This window comes from Pleuronectes platessa, chromosome 13 (genome assembly GCF_947347685.1).
Source record: "Pleuronectes platessa chromosome 13, fPlePla1.1, whole genome shotgun sequence".
Lineage (NCBI taxonomy): Eukaryota > Metazoa > Chordata > Actinopteri > Pleuronectiformes > Pleuronectidae > Pleuronectes > Pleuronectes platessa.
In genome coordinates this window covers 9,547,217-9,563,771 of record NC_070638.1, presented here as the reverse complement: position 1 = coordinate 9,563,771, position 16,555 = coordinate 9,547,217, and the positions used below count along the sequence as shown (strand labels likewise).

The 16,555-nt window shown below is 42.0% G+C and overlaps 2 protein-coding genes across 3 annotated transcripts; one reads left to right on the top strand and one right to left on the bottom strand.

The window, feature by feature from the left end:
• The first annotated feature begins 552 nt into the window (after positions 1-552).
• Positions 553-5,328, top strand: opn7a (opsin 7, group member a). Its single transcript, XM_053438641.1, has 5 exons — positions 553-640; positions 979-1,141; positions 1,831-1,958; positions 3,110-3,444; positions 4,702-5,328. The coding sequence occupies exons 1-5, from the start codon at positions 553-555 to the stop codon at positions 5,326-5,328; spliced, it is 1,341 nt and encodes a 446-aa protein (XP_053294616.1).
• A 2,239-nt stretch (positions 5,329-7,567) lies between these two features.
• ripk1l (receptor (TNFRSF)-interacting serine-threonine kinase 1, like) lies at positions 7,568-13,501 on the bottom strand. Of its 2 annotated transcripts, none has more exons than XM_053437132.1 (11): positions 13,395-13,501; positions 12,934-13,096; positions 11,918-12,074; positions 11,644-11,781; positions 11,318-11,549; positions 10,995-11,144; positions 10,391-10,467; positions 10,172-10,244; positions 9,512-10,075; positions 9,270-9,419; positions 7,568-8,864 (listed from the first exon to the last, which is right to left on the bottom strand). In XM_053437132.1, the coding sequence occupies exons 2-11, from the start codon at positions 13,092-13,094 to the stop codon at positions 8,575-8,577; spliced, it is 1,992 nt and encodes a 663-aa protein (XP_053293107.1). In that variant the 5' UTR covers positions 13,095-13,096; positions 13,395-13,501; the 3' UTR covers positions 7,568-8,574. The 2 variants fall into 2 exon arrangements, with proteins under 2 accessions (XP_053293107.1, XP_053293106.1); XM_053437131.1 differs by having other exon boundaries at positions 12,934-13,155; positions 13,395-13,492.
• Positions 13,502-16,555: the final 3,054 nt, after the last annotated feature.

The window sequence follows — 16,555 nt, the reverse complement described above, 5'->3', positions numbered from 1 at the left end:
ACAAATGGAAAAACTTAGATTTCTGGTGTGAACAAACCTTCCTACTGACTGTGCTGCAGAAGGGACTGTACAGTGTAAAGGTCAGTCAGCAATAACGAGAGGTACAAGGACGTGATCTGCAACAATTAAGTGACTTGTAAAACTAGATACCTCTGTCCAGGCCCTAAATGTGCCTGTGAAAATGTTGAAAAAAGCTCTATCTCACAATGATAAAGAAAGTAATTTAAAAAAATGATCCTGGATCTGCCCCCTGATCTTGATTAGCATAAATTTGCATGGGTTGTGTTGTGACCCAAACCAAAGCCTTCCGCCAAGTTTCGTGGAAATCAGATCGGTTCTTTTTGTGTAATCTTGTTCACAAACAAACAAAAAAAAACAAAAAAAAGGTAAAAAATCACCTTCACATTATTAAGCAGCTATACAAGGTGTGATTTGACTTGTTAATGTATGGGTGAACTCAAATCTCCGTTCAAATACAACGATTAATACCTTCTACATTATGTGTAAAAACGTCCAATAGATTCCTCTTGAAAATCTGTGATCTATTTTCAGATGGAGCCGTTAAATGAAGACGCTGCATTCCAGTCCAAAATACCTGAGCCACTGGACATAACGGTGGCTGTGGTCTACTTTGTTTTCGGTGAGTAAAGTAACCACATTGAGGAGGTATAACACTTTATTGATCTGTCTCAGATTTAAATAAGTGTTTGTCATTATTTATTTAAAAACAGAACCTTCACTCAGGGAAAAAGAATCAGTCTGTAAACTTAACAATAATAATGTGACATTTATCATAATTATCAATGTCGACTGATTTGAAATTTCAGATTTTTTATTGAATCCTGATATAATTAAGCACTTTGTCTAAGGCAAGGATAACCAAAAATGTTGCTTTATATATGCAGGAAATGATTCTGATCATTTACGCTGGAAAGCCAAAACCACTTCCCTGACACTTCCCGCTCCATTTCCCCGCAGGAGTGTGTTCACTGTTTGGCAACAGCACCCTGCTCTATGTGTCCTACAAGAAGAAGCGCCACCTGAAACCTGCGGAGTACTTCATCGTCAACCTGGCCGTCAGTGACTTGGGCCTCACTCTGTCCCTTTACCCCATGGCCATATCGTCCAGCTTCTACCACAGGTACCACACGGGGCTCCAACTCCAGAGGATGTCCGGTTTTCGAGGGATTTGGCCTTACACAGGAGATTCTCTGTTCAGATGCATTCACAATACAGAAATCTCCAGAGCGTACATATAAGGGGGGGGGGGGGGGGGTGTACAGCATAGATGCAGGACATAATGTATTAGTATTAGTATATAACTAAGGGGGTCTCGGGGCTTTTTCCCCGCGCACATTGACATCAGCGTAAGTCTCTTTCACCAAAGGCTCTCTTGACATCTTCGTCGACATCTATTACAAGTTTTACAAGTAGTTTTACAAGTAGTATACAAGTACTTTACAAGTGGTAGTTTTACAAGTACTCTACTTTTTAATCCTGAGATATTTGTTTTCATTTTTCATTTTGGCGGGGGGCTGGCAGGAGAAACTCTGGACAAGAGAAGTCCAGAGCATGTCTGAAAGCAGTCAGATAATCAAAGACACTACCCTTCCTGCAAAACATATGAGCTATCAGGAAGACTATATAGCCACTGCTTTTAAATCTGATGACATTTTGTGGTTCACTTTGATTGGTTGGCAGTGTGATTACCTGAGTGTAATGCTCATGCTTACGCTCCTCTTTTCCCTCTTCTTCTCACATTCTCCCTCATCGACCTCCCCCCCTCTCTCTCTTCCTCTCTTTCGCTCCCTCTTTCTCACACCCACACAGGTGGTTGTATGGGAGAACCCTGTGCTCTGTCTATGCTTTTTGTGGAATGTTGTTTGGTCTCTGCAGTCTGACCACTCTCACCCTGCTGAGCGTGGTGTGCTTTGTGAAAGTATGTTGCCCACACTATGGTGAGTCTTCTTCAGAAGCTGTTTCCCACTGAAATGACATGAGCATCCCTCCCCAAAGTGGCTGATTGTTGATTTAACTGTCAAAAAAACAAAAAGAGAAGCTAATCCCTCTGTGAAGCACTGCACATTAGCTTTTCTTTGATGACTGACTAGTACAGGCGCTGCGCTCGATAAGCATTAGTTGACGTGATGTTGGTTAATGCAGTGTAATGGTGCCGTCCGTTTAACCTCAAGAAAACGCTTCTCCCCAGACAATGTCATGAAGGGGTCTGTGCACAGCATTCTCAATTAGAAGCTAAAAAATAACTTATGTAATGTAGTTTCTCTTTTGGAAAAGTAATTGTTTGATTTATTGAATTGTGATACTGTATCTCACTGCCTGTCCATTCAATTATCTACACAGGAGCAGTGGCAACAATGTAATCTTATGGGGCAACTTTTACGATCCATGAAATGTCAACTGAAAGTGCCTTTTTTGGCTCAACTTGTTTTTCTGCGTCTTTGCTGGAGTTTCGCTGAAGTCTTCCCTTTGTCTTCCTTCCTCTCGACTTAAGAGCGAGACTCCGCCTCTATCTAGACATGTTTAATATTGCCTGGCTCTTATCAAAGACCCATAAAAACAATTATTGGTGAAGGAAATTATTTCGCTGCAGTTGCCCCTTAGGATAGCATTGTATCCACTGCGGTGGCGTCGCAGCTGCTGGTGGAGACATTATACTGGACCAATATAATCTTATAGGGCAACTGCAACAATACTGTTTATACTGTTTCCTTACTTGGATTCTTCCAGCGCTGTTGAGGAGGATGAAGATTTGTGTGAGCAGTAGCCAGGAGGTTTCTACACAGACATATTAGCCATGTAGAGCTGGTTTAAGGAATGAACTTGTCGAGTAAACAAACAGCAGAGTGAACTTGTCAAGTACTCAAGCAGCAGTAGACCAAGAAGCAAGATTTAAACGTATCTTCCAAGCTCTCTTTTTATGCTCCTCATGTACCTACTTCCTTCACTGTACACAGCATAGCCAAGGTCAAGACCCATCTTCTCTTCTCACAGAACGCAGTTGCCCTACTTTTGAGTCTGACCATTCAAGAAATCCTGACACTGTAAATCACATGAATAGCAAAATGTAAACCTTTTTTTCTTTTCTCAGGAAACAGGTTCAATTCGGTTCACGGCCATCTGCTGATTGCCTGTGCTTGGTTCTACGCCCTGTTTTTCGCTTGCTCCCCCCTGGCCCACTGGGGGGAATATGGGCCAGAACCTTACGGCACCGCTTGTTGCATTGACTGGCTCCGGACCAATCAGAACACCACGGCACGCTCCTTCTCCGTGGCGCTGTTTGTCTTCTGTTACATCCTCCCGTGCTGTGTCATTGTAGCATCCTACACAGGCATTCTGGTCACAGTGCAGGCGTCGCGCAAGAGCATGGAGCAGCATGCGTCCAGGCCAACGCACATGAGCAGCATCCAGGCAATTATTGTTAAGGTAGGAGGAAAGATCCGATAAACTCAAATGATCACCTCCTTCAGGCCAGAGATTCCATTGGGCTCATTAGCCATTAATTGTTTTTAAATTAAATTCTAAATACCGATTTAGAGACAACACAATAAACCTTTCACGCCCACAGGAAGTAATTGTTGACCCTATTTTTTCCTACACTCTCTCAATCTCTTTTAACTTTAACTCGCTTCTGGCACCATCATTACCGTGTCTCTGTGTAATCACACCCGAGAAGACAATCATTAATCTGCTTGTACCCCTTCAACTCCATAGATGTAGGATACACGCACAGGCGAAAACAATGCCAAGAGACTCATTTGTGTTTCATTACCTGATTACTGGTATTCCCTCTTGTCTTTATCACACATCCAATCTGTTTTAAAAGACAATAAAAGACAGTAGTGGTTATAAAGATGTTGACACTGGGAGGATGTATAGATATTCTGGTGGTGGAGTCTGGGGTTCGGGGGTATATACTGTATCAAAGCAGTTCCCAAGGGACCGGAGTCCCCTGGAGAATTCCTAATTCCTCCATACGTTGAGGATATTGGCAGTGACCTCAATAGATTGCTCTAATGCCGCAGCTTCTCATTAGAGATCTCATTAGAAATTGGCTCCGGTTGTTCTGTGATGGATGAGAAGCTACTGATGCCTATGCTGAAAAATGATCATCATCATCTGCGCCATTTGGAAATCTGGTGATATTCTTAATTTGTCTCATAGTAAGTAACTGTAATGTAAGGACCACAATCAAGAAGGAATTTTTCCAAGTAACACGTTTTGGTTGTGTTGTTAAAACTTGGCACAGCTTATACCTCTGTGATCTGAAAAACACATGAACAAGAACGGCGCCTCAACAAATCGCACACCTCGGCCAAAGTCTATGAATATTTCCCTGTGAAAACGCTTGAATTTGGCAAAAATGAAAAAATCCCTGGATCTGACCCTGTCTTGCTTATAATCAAACCAACCAACACGTCAGGGGTGAAAACATAACCACCCTGGTGGAAGTAATAAGCGACACTGTTGACGTGGGTGTAATCTTCCTTTATTACCACCAATATGGGCGCAGTAATTAATCTTTAATCAGTCCCACATAGAACATCCTACTGTGAGCACCAAATGTGTACTGATCCACGTCTGAAAAGAGTCCCCAACAAATATATATATATATATATAGTGTTGTCCAAAATATATATTTCATAACTTAACTCTTCTTCTCTGTGCTTTCTGTCCCGCAAGCTAAGCGTTGCTGTCTGCATCGGCTTCTTCGCGGCGTGGAGTCCATATGCCGTGGTGTCCATGTGGGCTGCTTTTGGACAAATCAATAATATCCCTCCTCTTGCATTTGCCATGCCAGCAATGTTTGCCAAGTCCTCCACCATCTACAACCCCATCATCTACCTGACGCTGAGGCCAAACTTCCGCCGGATGATAGGCAGGGACCTGGGTACTCTGTGCCATGCCTGTCGGAGAAGCTGCCTCTGCTCCCAGGGCCATGTAAAGGGCTTCTCCACGCCCGAGATCAGGTTTAGAATTCGCACAATTCACAGACCGAACAACCAATTTCCCTCGTCCGAACCGGCTGCTCAACCTCCTACGGTCCACAATTGTGAGAAGTGCAAGGATGCTTTTGAATGCTGCGAACGCTACCCTCAAATGTGTGGTGTCACTAAGCGGGCTGCCAATGGAGACTCATCCAAGGATCACGACAAGCCAGTTCTCCAAACACATGAGCAGCCGACTCAAAGTGTGTTTCACAAGAAGTCTCTGCTGGCCACCACGCGTGCAAAACGGCCTTCAGAGATGGACAACCTCCATATTAATTTAGAGCTGGTGCCAGGGCCCGCAAAAGTGGCTTGGCCCTGACATTTGTCTCAATTTAGAATGTTTACAGAAGATCTCGGGACATATGTTGCAGGTTATCTTCATTTCAGGAAATCTTTTTCAGGAATGTGCCATATGCTTCCAAAGTGTCTGGGCAGCAGCCATGTGACTGATTGTGTTGCCCGCTACGCATTAATTGCTTTGGAGACATTGCAGCTTTGAGTGGAAAGGTATTTTGTCTGCAACCTGGTCTGCAGCTCACAATTGTTTTTGTGTTTGTCAGGTGTTGGGAGGTCATTTCAACAGGATCTAAGTTTCTGCTTGAATGAATAATCTATACAATATTATAATATGTTCTGTTTCCTCTATCTGGAGATCCTGTATTTCTCTTTCACATTTGGATTGAATGGAGCCTTTGTCTTTTAAATTGGAGTTTGCATAGACATGGTCAAGTTGAACTCTCTTGCCCAAGATCAGAACGAGCCTGACTCAAACTCAAATTAGACCCACATGACTTTGATTTAGCCCCACCCACTTTAAAATCGGATCACATCAAGAAAAAACGATACCTGTGATCTAATTTAATTTAACTGACAGTTTGAAATAATAACTTTGCTCCGAACAAAAGACCAAAAAGTAAAATGTACATATATATTTTTGGTGATTCAGCCTTTTTCAGAAATTTTACTCTGCGTCAGGTCATTTTTCCAGAGTTTGTCTTCTAAATATGAAAACACAGGAGATTTGTCAGATGCTTTCACAACTACAGGACAATGTCTGGTACATTCAGGTAAGGGGGGTTGTCTGGATATAGGAGGAGACAGGACATCATGTATAATTCACCTAATCTCCTCTTTCTCAAGATAGTTGTATTCTTTTTGTTCTCTTTGTTTTCCATGTCCGGAGCAACTGGTTCTGCCATTTGCGTTCTCACATACTGCCTCTCCAGAGAATTTCAGTAAAACCTCCAGACTTCAGTGGTATCGTCAAAGTTAATCTGACATTTTGCTCTCTAACATACAGGTCACTGCCAACATCATCTCAGTAAAACCTAACTCCAACCCAAGGGAATCACTGAACCTGATACCAAACAGTTTGATAAAGTATATTAGGTTTCACTGTTATTCACTGGTTTGTTGGAAAGGGGACAACACACATTTGGTGGAGGTGTACAGTATGTGAACTGAGAGCGAGCACCTTTCAGGAGCTGGTAACAATACCTTTCCTGTGCCGCCACAGTATTGTTTACACTTGACAAATGCAGGTATATGGTTTCTGGTGCTGGATCAATTATCTATTGACACACAAGACATACTACTTGTGGTTTGTAATCGTTTTCGAGTGTCAATCTGCTGTGTATTAGGTTTGGGGTAAGTTCTCTGAACCAAATTCAACTTTGACAACATCTCAGCTGTTTGTATTTCCTTTGCATCTGCTGATCCCCCGGGTGTAAAGCCATTTCAATCAAATTAAAATATTGGTGTTTTACCTATTTTAAATGACCTGTTCCTGTTTTATGTCTCATTTTGCAAAGCGTACAGCTGCTCCCGGACCAAAGCATTTCATTTGATTTTATCTACCCATCAACAGGGTGCCCTTTTTAACAGATCCTTAAATCTGATAGAAAATGCAGCAATTACTGTTACAAAAATGGAAAAACCTGCTCACGTCTGGACCCCTGAAACTCATCTTTGATGGCACGAAGGGATTGATTTTTTGGGGGTACTCTCCAGGTAAAAAAAAAATTGCCCTTTGTACATTCAAAACATATAATCTCATCTGTTTTTTTTTATTTGATTTATATTCTAAACTAAGAGGTGGTTTCAGACGAAAACTTAATGATCATATGTAGATCTTTTTTACGATAGATTTTACTTTGTGTTATTAATCTGATAAAATAGATCATATTTTATTAATCCCATTTTGCAACAATTTATAAAACAAGATATGTCAGCTATATTTTACTGTTAAACACCGAATAACTTGAAACCGTCCTAATCTTGTGGCTCGGAAGGTCATTGTGCTGTGAAGTGACATGATGAAGTGTAAATCGAGCTCATACATATTCTACTAGTTGAGCTGATGACTAAAAGTGACGGCTCTGTAACTATTAACAGGATTTAAAAAATACTACGTATTAATATCCAGCAACTGATTGCAAGAGATTACCAATATGATTGAGAGGAAATTATCAACTTTAAATGATATTCATCTCCAAGCAACCGCTCAAAATATGAAATACACATTGAAGTTTAGGAAGATATGTACAGTTTATTTAAAAAAAAAAAAAATTCCAGTGAATTCAGGTTTGGTTAAATCTGTGAAGATATGGATGGGAAAATAGTGTGTTTCTTTTTTTTTTGTCTGGTATTGTTTAGCAGGCTACATCAATACTGAGGACCAGTAAAAACAAAAGGACAAGACATGATCACAAATGCATTATAAAATGAAAGTTTGGTGAGGAAGGTTTAGCAACTCACTAATGACACTGAAAACAAGCACCTGACAAGCTGACAATCTGGGGAAATACATTCATGGCCGCACATAATCTACAGCAGGACTGCCCCCTACTGTAGGCAAGAATTACAACAATAATACACATGGATTTCTGGAACACTGCACTGAGACATTTTTATCCTTTTGTACAATTTGCATCAGTTTATTCAATAACAACTAATGTTTTCAGCTTTCCTCACATTCAGTGACCTAACCTGTTCAGTGAGTCCCTGGATATGGATTAAATTTTCTGTTAAGGCAATAGTCATTGTTTTTTCCATAACAAGTTCACACAGTTTCTGAAAATAAAAAAACGTCAGTATTTATAGTAAAAAAATTGCTTTGGCTTAATGCATGTCATGTAACTGTCATTTGAATAAGAGAAATAAACAAAAAAACAATTAGGTATACTATTTTTACTTCATAGCAAATTACAAAATAAACATTGATTTTGAGATTCCATGATTGAAATAACACTTTCCTATGTTGATCTCATAAAGATAAAGCTTGGTAGAAAAAGCATTACGGTGATTTGAAAAGAGAAATTGAGCTTTTAAAATGGAACAATAATCAGGTCCAAAGATAATTTCATCAAAGTGAGGGACTACCATACAGTGGTAATTACTCTTAAGAGAATTTCAATCAGCTCTGTGGTTGTCTCTCAAACACCTTGGTGCGTAAAAAACAAATCAACGTTTTTGTTTTTGAAGAGAGCTAGCTCAGACAATACGGTGACCAGCGTTTTGAAGTCATGAGGCAAATCTGTCAGGTGAAAAAAGACCTTTATGAGATTTAGTAACACGAACTGCAGATGTCCAGCATTTTCTGCATGACATCCAGCGACATGATCCCTGACAGAGCCTGACAAAGCCTCCCAATTCTGCAGCCGGTGCTTCCCTCCTTCATTCTCCAGCGCTCCAGCATTTGGTGCACAATCTCTGGCAGGCCGTCGCGGGAGTAGTCGTGCTCTGTGGTCTCTATTTCCACACTGGTCAAACCCAGCTGCCGCGCGATAGGCTTCCATTTCAACCCGATGTTGCTCCGCAGCAGATCCAGGTGCTCCTCCGTCACGGGATAGTCCTCTAAATAACAGTCAAATAAATCTGTAAGTAGTAATAATACAAGCAACGGCAAAAAATGATTTCAAGTTAAAGTATTTGTTGAACCAGAAAACACTGTTGTTATCAACATTATCTGCACTGCTCCGCGGACCTGCCTCCAAAATGGCAAAAATTATCAAAAATGATTTGATAATCGCAAACAAACATTTCAGCCTCTTGAATGTGAGGATCTATGCCTTTTTCCAAACATGCAAATTGAAGGTTTTGTTTTTTGGAAAATATCAATGACCATTTTTGTCATTTTATAGAAAGAAAACATTGAATTTACCTGTAATGGGCTCAATAATCACACCAACCTGAATATTTGTTTGCAAACAGGAAATACATCTGTTATATATATAAAAAAAAGCCTTTAGCATACTTTACCATATTTCTGAATGCCTTCTCTGATGAGAGAGGCGGTTGCGCTGCTAGTCGATGCAGGTATTGAACTATCGGGCTGCTCGTAACTTCTGATCATCAAAACGTTGCTGTTTCCAATCTGAATCCCTCTGGCATTATTAATGACAATAGACCCTAAAATGAGCACAAAGCAAACACACTTCAAATGTCAAAGGGGACAGGACTAGCTGTAAACACGTGAGAAGAGGAAACGCCTCATTTTGTACCTGGCTCTGGTGGCATGAGACAGCCTGGAGCGGATGTATCAGTCACGGGCCAAGATTTCTGGCGGTTAAAGTTGGAATGCGGCTGTTGCTGGTTGAGCTGATCCAGTGAGGCAGAGCTGGTGGACATTGGAAATGAGGTTGCATCTGATTCAGTTGAGTTCATGGACTGGTAGAGACCGGATGTGGGGCGACACCACGGCTCCTGGCTGCTGCTCCGCTCTGGCTCAGCTTTCGACCAGGAATGGACAGAGGACCCAGGCGGCTTGTCTTCTTCTGGTTGCATTGCCACGCGATCTGAAGTGCGGTTGCATTGCAGGAAGGGATTGGAGCTGTTGCGGTGGAAGGTGTTCACAGGCTCCGGCTGGTTTTCACAGCTGTAGCTGCCGTGTTTGTGGTACAGAAGCTCCCGATGCAGTTTGTCATCCAACGCTGAAGGTGTGTTATCTCCCCTGGCGTCTGACTGAAAAGATCCCACCGATGGCTCGCTCTGGATGTCACGCATGTCTTCAATGCTGGCTTCAACTGGCACACTTTTGTCTGAACTCACCAAAGGAGCAGGGCAGTCTGTCCGGTGAGGAGAGAAGTGAAGCAATAAAGATGAACAAGCTTTTCTCATCATTTAGAACATTAAATGTAACACGGTAGGCCAACATGGCTCACCTGCTGAAGAGTATTCAGGGTTCAGTGAACACAATCTCATCTTCTCAACAAGATCATCTGGGCCTTCGTATGTCTGTGTGAAGAGAATCACATGGAGGAGCGTGATATAAGATAAATAGTTTGGTGTATATTTCAACTTTCAATTAACTGTTTATTTTATCCAATGTGCATTATAGAAATGACAACCACATCAAATCCTACATATACGGATATATTTACCCTCAGCTGAAGTAGATCTTCCTCTATATGTGGTTCCAGTGTTTCCTCGTAGAAAGGAAGGAAGAAGCTGTGGGCCTCTGCAAGAACAGGAAGAAAACTGCAGGGGTCAAATTATCAAGCCTGACATTCAAGAAGGAAAGTTGACATACTGTAATAAGACATTTTAAAAAACTTGGTGTCCTGTGAAAATCCAATAACGTTATTTGGATATGAAATAACCTCTATCAGGACATTTTGGTTAAATTGCACAGCACTATCCTTATTTGGACAATGCATTGACGTCCATTCATTGTGGACAGCCAAACCAAAACCATAACGATGACCACATCATGCCCACACCGCGACCAGGACTTCACAAATGAAAACGTTTGTCTCATTAGGATCAGGATTTGGTCCCCATGAGTTCTACTGGTCCTAATAAGGTCAGTGTTTATGCTCTAAAAGGTCATACAGCAGTAACACAAATTAGTACAAAACACAAATACATCCTTGTACTTCTATCTTAGTGAGGACACTTAATGGCATATTGCCTTTCCTAGCACCTTGCCTAAAACTAAATCAAAATGGTGCTCACAAAGATTTAAGTACAAACACACACAGCTACCTTTAAATGTTGGTCGCTTCGATGGATTGTGATTCCAGCAATTCTTCATGAACTCAATTATTTGTGCAGGCGTGTCTTCTGGAATACGGTCCTCTGCGGGTCGGTCACCTTGACGAACACACTGGCTGATGTGATCTTCACTCCTGGCATCTGGACATCAAATAAGACACTTTGATTATCGACATGATGTTGAATCAATGTAGTTAGGGGTTATGAAAAAGGCTGTTTTCCTTTGAGGGAGTAAATCAGACGGTGAAGAAGAGAGAAATAGACTCATGTGTTCTGTCATTGGGACTTGAGTCTGTTTTGGGGTCCTAACTCACTTGCGTATGGCTCTTCCCTTGTGAGAATGACCCAAACCACGATGGCAAAGCTGTAGACATCAGATTTCTCGGAGGAGGCAGTGTTTATACTCTCCAGGTGCTCAGGAGCCATGTAGCTCAGGGTGCCGGCCCCTCTTGTCCCAGCCGATTGGCTGATGCGACTCCTCTTGCGAAACTCCTCCTTTGTGAGTTTGCTCCATGTCTGGCAGGTGGCCAGGCCCATGTCCGCGATCTAGAAAACAGAGGATCCTTGGATTACCACAACTGTAGATTTCCCGCTGTGACAATTATAAAATTGTCATTGGCCTATGTATGTAAAAATATACCTTAATGTGAAAATCCTTGTCCACTAAAATGTTATCTGGCTTGATGTCCTTGTGTATGACACGTTTTTCTGTCAGGTACACCATCCCTTCCAAAATCTCTAAAATGATTCTACCTTTGACGGATACTGGTACAGAGACCTAGGGACAGAGCACAATTTACTCGGGTAAACCTTCGATTCATATCAAACATATGTTGAGTTATTTATAGACGCAAAGCACAGATGCATACATGATCAAATGTATCATCATGACGAGAGATTTTAAACCTGCTGACCTTTTGTAGCATGACTAGTAGGTTGCCTCTGGGGATGAGCTCCATGACTAGTGAGCAGTCTCTATCCTCCATGATCACACCCAACAACTTCACCACCCGCTCGTGGTTCAGACTTGCCATGATGTTCCCTTCCGCAAGCAGGGCCCTCTTGCTGTCCCTGGAAAGCACAGCACATAAAGGGATAACCAGATGATCTGCAAGACATAACTTGCATCATTTTGAGTCTCAGAGTGGTTTCAGGGAGACAGGATTTTGTGTTTAATCTCTTGTTCTTCGCCCTGTGTACAAGGAGGCCTGTGACATGCTGCTGTAACACAATGATTTCCCAGTTTGGGATCAATACAGTACATCTGTGCATCCGTCCGTCCGTCCGTCTATTCAACTATCCGTCTATCTATCTATCTATCTACGCATCTATCTGTCCTCAATCTGTCTATCTATCTATCTATCTATCTATCTATCTATCTGTCCTCAATCTGTCTATCTATCTATCTATGCGTCCTTTTTGTCCATCCGTCTGTCTGTCTGGTCATCTATCCGTCTACTCTATCTATCTATCTATCCGTCCTTCCATCTGTCTGTCTATCTTTCTGTCCATCTTTCTGTCTTTCTGTCTGTCTATCTATCTATCTATCCGTCTGTCCATATATCTATCTATCTGTCTATCGGTGAATCTGTATATCTCTCAATCCATCTGTCTGTCCGTCCATCTATATATTTCATAATCTGAAAGGTGAATATGGGACAGACGTGTTTATTGTCCATGTTAAAAGGGTTAGTGCTTGGAAATAGAAAGCGTCTTCAGACTGGACATTATGGACACTCGCTGCAATTAAAACCACAACACTCCTATCAACATCAGCATTCTTCTATCTATAATAACAATAATACTATTGATAATGAAGTGTTACTCTACATCCTGTCATCTACTCTCAATCAGTGTGTGTTTGGTGGACACATGATTCCAGTTAGCATCGGGCCACAGGGGGAATACCCAGCATGCACCGAGGACTCACTCGTTGCGCAGGATGCCCGTGAACAGGGTCTTCAGCACCACCTGGCCCAGGGTCACGTGGTAGCACAGGTACACGTCCCCGAAGCCCCCGTAGTCCAGCGGCTCCTTCCGGATCAGATCCGCCGAGCTCATCTGAAACGAGGACTGAGGTGCGGTGGCCATCTCTGGTGAGGAGTTACAGTAACACAACGGGGACACACAAACTTTTAGAGACTCACACGAACTGCGTGAACACACGGACACACACAAAACACAATGTTAGAGGCCCCCGAGCGAGGGGATGAAGCCGCGACGCGACATCACAGTCGAGACACTGGACATTTAAGCTAACGCGTCACGTTAAGAAACTTTAGGCGACAACACAAACTTAAACTGTAACTAAACACCTGAGCTGTGACAGAAACAACATTATAAACACAGTTAGTTTTCATTCTAACTTGAGACTATTAAATAGACACTTACCCGAGAGGCTGCGGAATCAAACACAGACACTTTAGTTCCGGGAATTCCTCTTCGTCCTCCCACCGGAGTTTAAAACTACACATGCGACATGGAAACTACAAACAGCCCATCAAGTGGATCACAGAGGGATCAGGATGAGTAGTAGATTCGCGCTGTTGTGGCTGAAAAGGCGTAAAAACACAACTGATTGTAGAAATGATTTAATGTCGAGTTGTTTTATTTCTGTTTTGATCATTTATAAACGGGGATTTGACTCAGATTTACTCTGAATGGAACAATGTTGTCTTCTGGTTTTGCCGCCACCCACTGGTGAAGTTAGTTATCACAGATTAAACAACTTTAAATCACGCAGAAGACTAAAACTAGAATAATACAATAATATGATGGGAACACTTTGTCTCTAAAGCACTAATCTGAATAAGGTCAGACAGGGTTTTTCAAAATGCATGTATGGAGGCCCGGAAGTGCAAATGACAACGACAGATGAGGAGTCGCACTTCTTCTTCTCTCGTGTAACATCAGAGGTCCAACTCAGTGTCTTGTAGCCATGCCCTTGTCTCTGGTCCCACGTCAAAGAGGCCGGCTTCCGAGGGTGGTCTGTGTAGGGGGCAGGTTGTCATAATATGTTCGACAGTCTGTTCAGGGGCACCACACTCGCATGCAGCGCTGTCTGCCAGGCCCCACTTCTTCATTGAAGATTTGAACCGACCGACCCCAGTACGCAGACGGTTCAGCAGAGTCCATTGCCGGCGTGGAAGAAGGTCTCCTGTGGCTCCATCTCCAGGAGTCGCACTGACAAGTCACAACAAAAAATTCAAAACACAACAACCAAAAGCAAAACACCACGACAAACATGATCAAAACAACACAGAACAAAACAAAACAACAGGAATAAGAAAGATAACATAGAAATTTAAATTAACAATATACAAACAAACTTCCATTTGAACCTGTTATGCATTAAAAGGCTTTTTCTGCAAAAACAAAAGTTGTAAGCAATGATTTATCAACAGATAAAATACATTTATATTCACTACGTCTTGATTTTAATCTGTATTTGCTCCTCATTTCAGACACTTATAAATGTCAGTCCCCTTAAACACGCCAGCTTTTTTCATCAAGGCCCCATTAATTATTCTTTGAGAAATCAACAAAAATCCTGTATCCTTCCCCTGATCAGCACCCACACCAAAATGGAATGGTTTCGTCTCTGACACATCCCACATCCTTCCACTAAGTATTATGGTTATTGGTCCAGTGGTTTTTGACTTATCCTGCTACCTAACAGACAAACAACCTCAAGCCAATGAAAACATAACCTCCCTGGCAGAGGTACTAAAACTCACCCAAACCATCCTCGCTCATGTTTCCACTGCTTCAACATTAAACAACAACAATAAACCTTTCGTTCAGTGTTAGAATGATGGGGGTTGTACAGTTATTTAATCACAACCTTCTTTGAATGGAGTTTGGCGAGCGCTCTCTCAGGTCCTCAATCCTATTTTTTCAACAAGAAGGTCGATTCACACAGCTTAACTCATTCCTTAGCCTCATCTTAAAGAAAAAAAAGTTCATTGATAAAATATGGTATATGTGAAACTAGAGCGGGAAACCACCCGGATCGTACTTTCTGACAGTGTGGGCGATGACTGACATATAGGCCGACATTTTGAGCAGCCATCTGTGAATTCCTCACTAAAGCCACAAGAAAGCACCGGTAGCTCATTAACCTGTAATGGGTTGTCTCTGTAATCTGGTTCACATTATGTTTGTTTTTCTTTTCTTCTTTTACTATTAGTCACATTTATCGGCAGTAAATTTCTGGTTGCTCAGAAAACTTTCCAGCCATGACATGATTACCGTGTGCTGAGGGTAACACAAACTAATCTATGAGAAACGTACATGTACAACTTTCCATCAACAAATTAAATGCTGTGAGGTTTTTTTGAGATATAACCTAGTATTCATGCACCCCTAGTTTCATTGAAGGTGCTTTATAAGTCATATTTCCCTCAGTCGTAAATGAAATACAGCACAGTCATACTTTTTAATGAGAGAAATGAATCACCAAACTAATTTATCTCCCTGAAAAATCAGAAATTTAGAAGATTGAAGTGAGAATGTAATTCCTGAATGAACCGGGTATCAGACTGAAAACCAGCTCACTACATTATTTTCCAGTTCCCTACACTGTACAGTAGAGGACAGGCCATCTCACAACTGCCATTCAAACTCTAGTCTGGTTTTCCCATGCTGCCCCTGTCTATAGAGCAACAACAGATCACCAGGAAGTGAAAGCAACTGGCACATGGGTTTAAATGTGTAGCCTATCTGTGGTGGTGCAGTGGGTATAGCCGTACTTCCTGTTGATGTTGTCAATGTCAGTCTATCAGTGCAAAGACTGCCAGGTGCCATGCTACCCCAGCAATAATACCAGTGTAGCAGTGCTTGCTATTATCCGTTGCCAATTCTAAGAGGATGTTGAGGTCCAGTCTTCCTCACTGTTTATTTACTTTACATGCACAGAACCATACCGAAGATTTCCCTTCATTATGCCGCCCTCTTCTCCTGTAGATGTTTAAAACTCCTCAGGTGAGAATCACAGTCCAGGTGTTTTTTTTTCCGGTGGCACCAGTGTCCATTTGTCTCCCTGAGCTTTGAGCGTCTCAATGGAGGTTGCCCTCTCCATGCTTCTGTCTGTTGGTGCAGTGAGTTGGGGTTTGACAGCCCCCCCAAGCAAGGGTGGTGCAGAGAAAACCCTTTTTTTCATAATGGTGTAAAGTAAATTGATGCTCTGAGGGTGGAACGGTTAGTCATCTTCGCTGCAGGGAAGGATTAGACCCTGGGCCAATGGCAAGTTTAGCCTCTCCTCCTCATCCCGTCACTGCCACTGGATCAGTTCCTCTGCCTCTGAGAAAGTATTCATCTCAAAGAGTAACCAAACCCTTAAACAACCTTTTCATGTGAAAACAACTCAAACCTGGGCTGAAGTCCCACTTTATTTTGTCCAGGGTTATGACAATTACAAGGTTGGTATAGGACTCACTACCACCCACCGCCACCATTGTTGAGCAGCTGCCATTACTCACTCCTACTTGCTGCACAAACAAGTTGTTGTTTTAAATACTTATTTGTGAGACAAGATCTCAATATGTTGCATC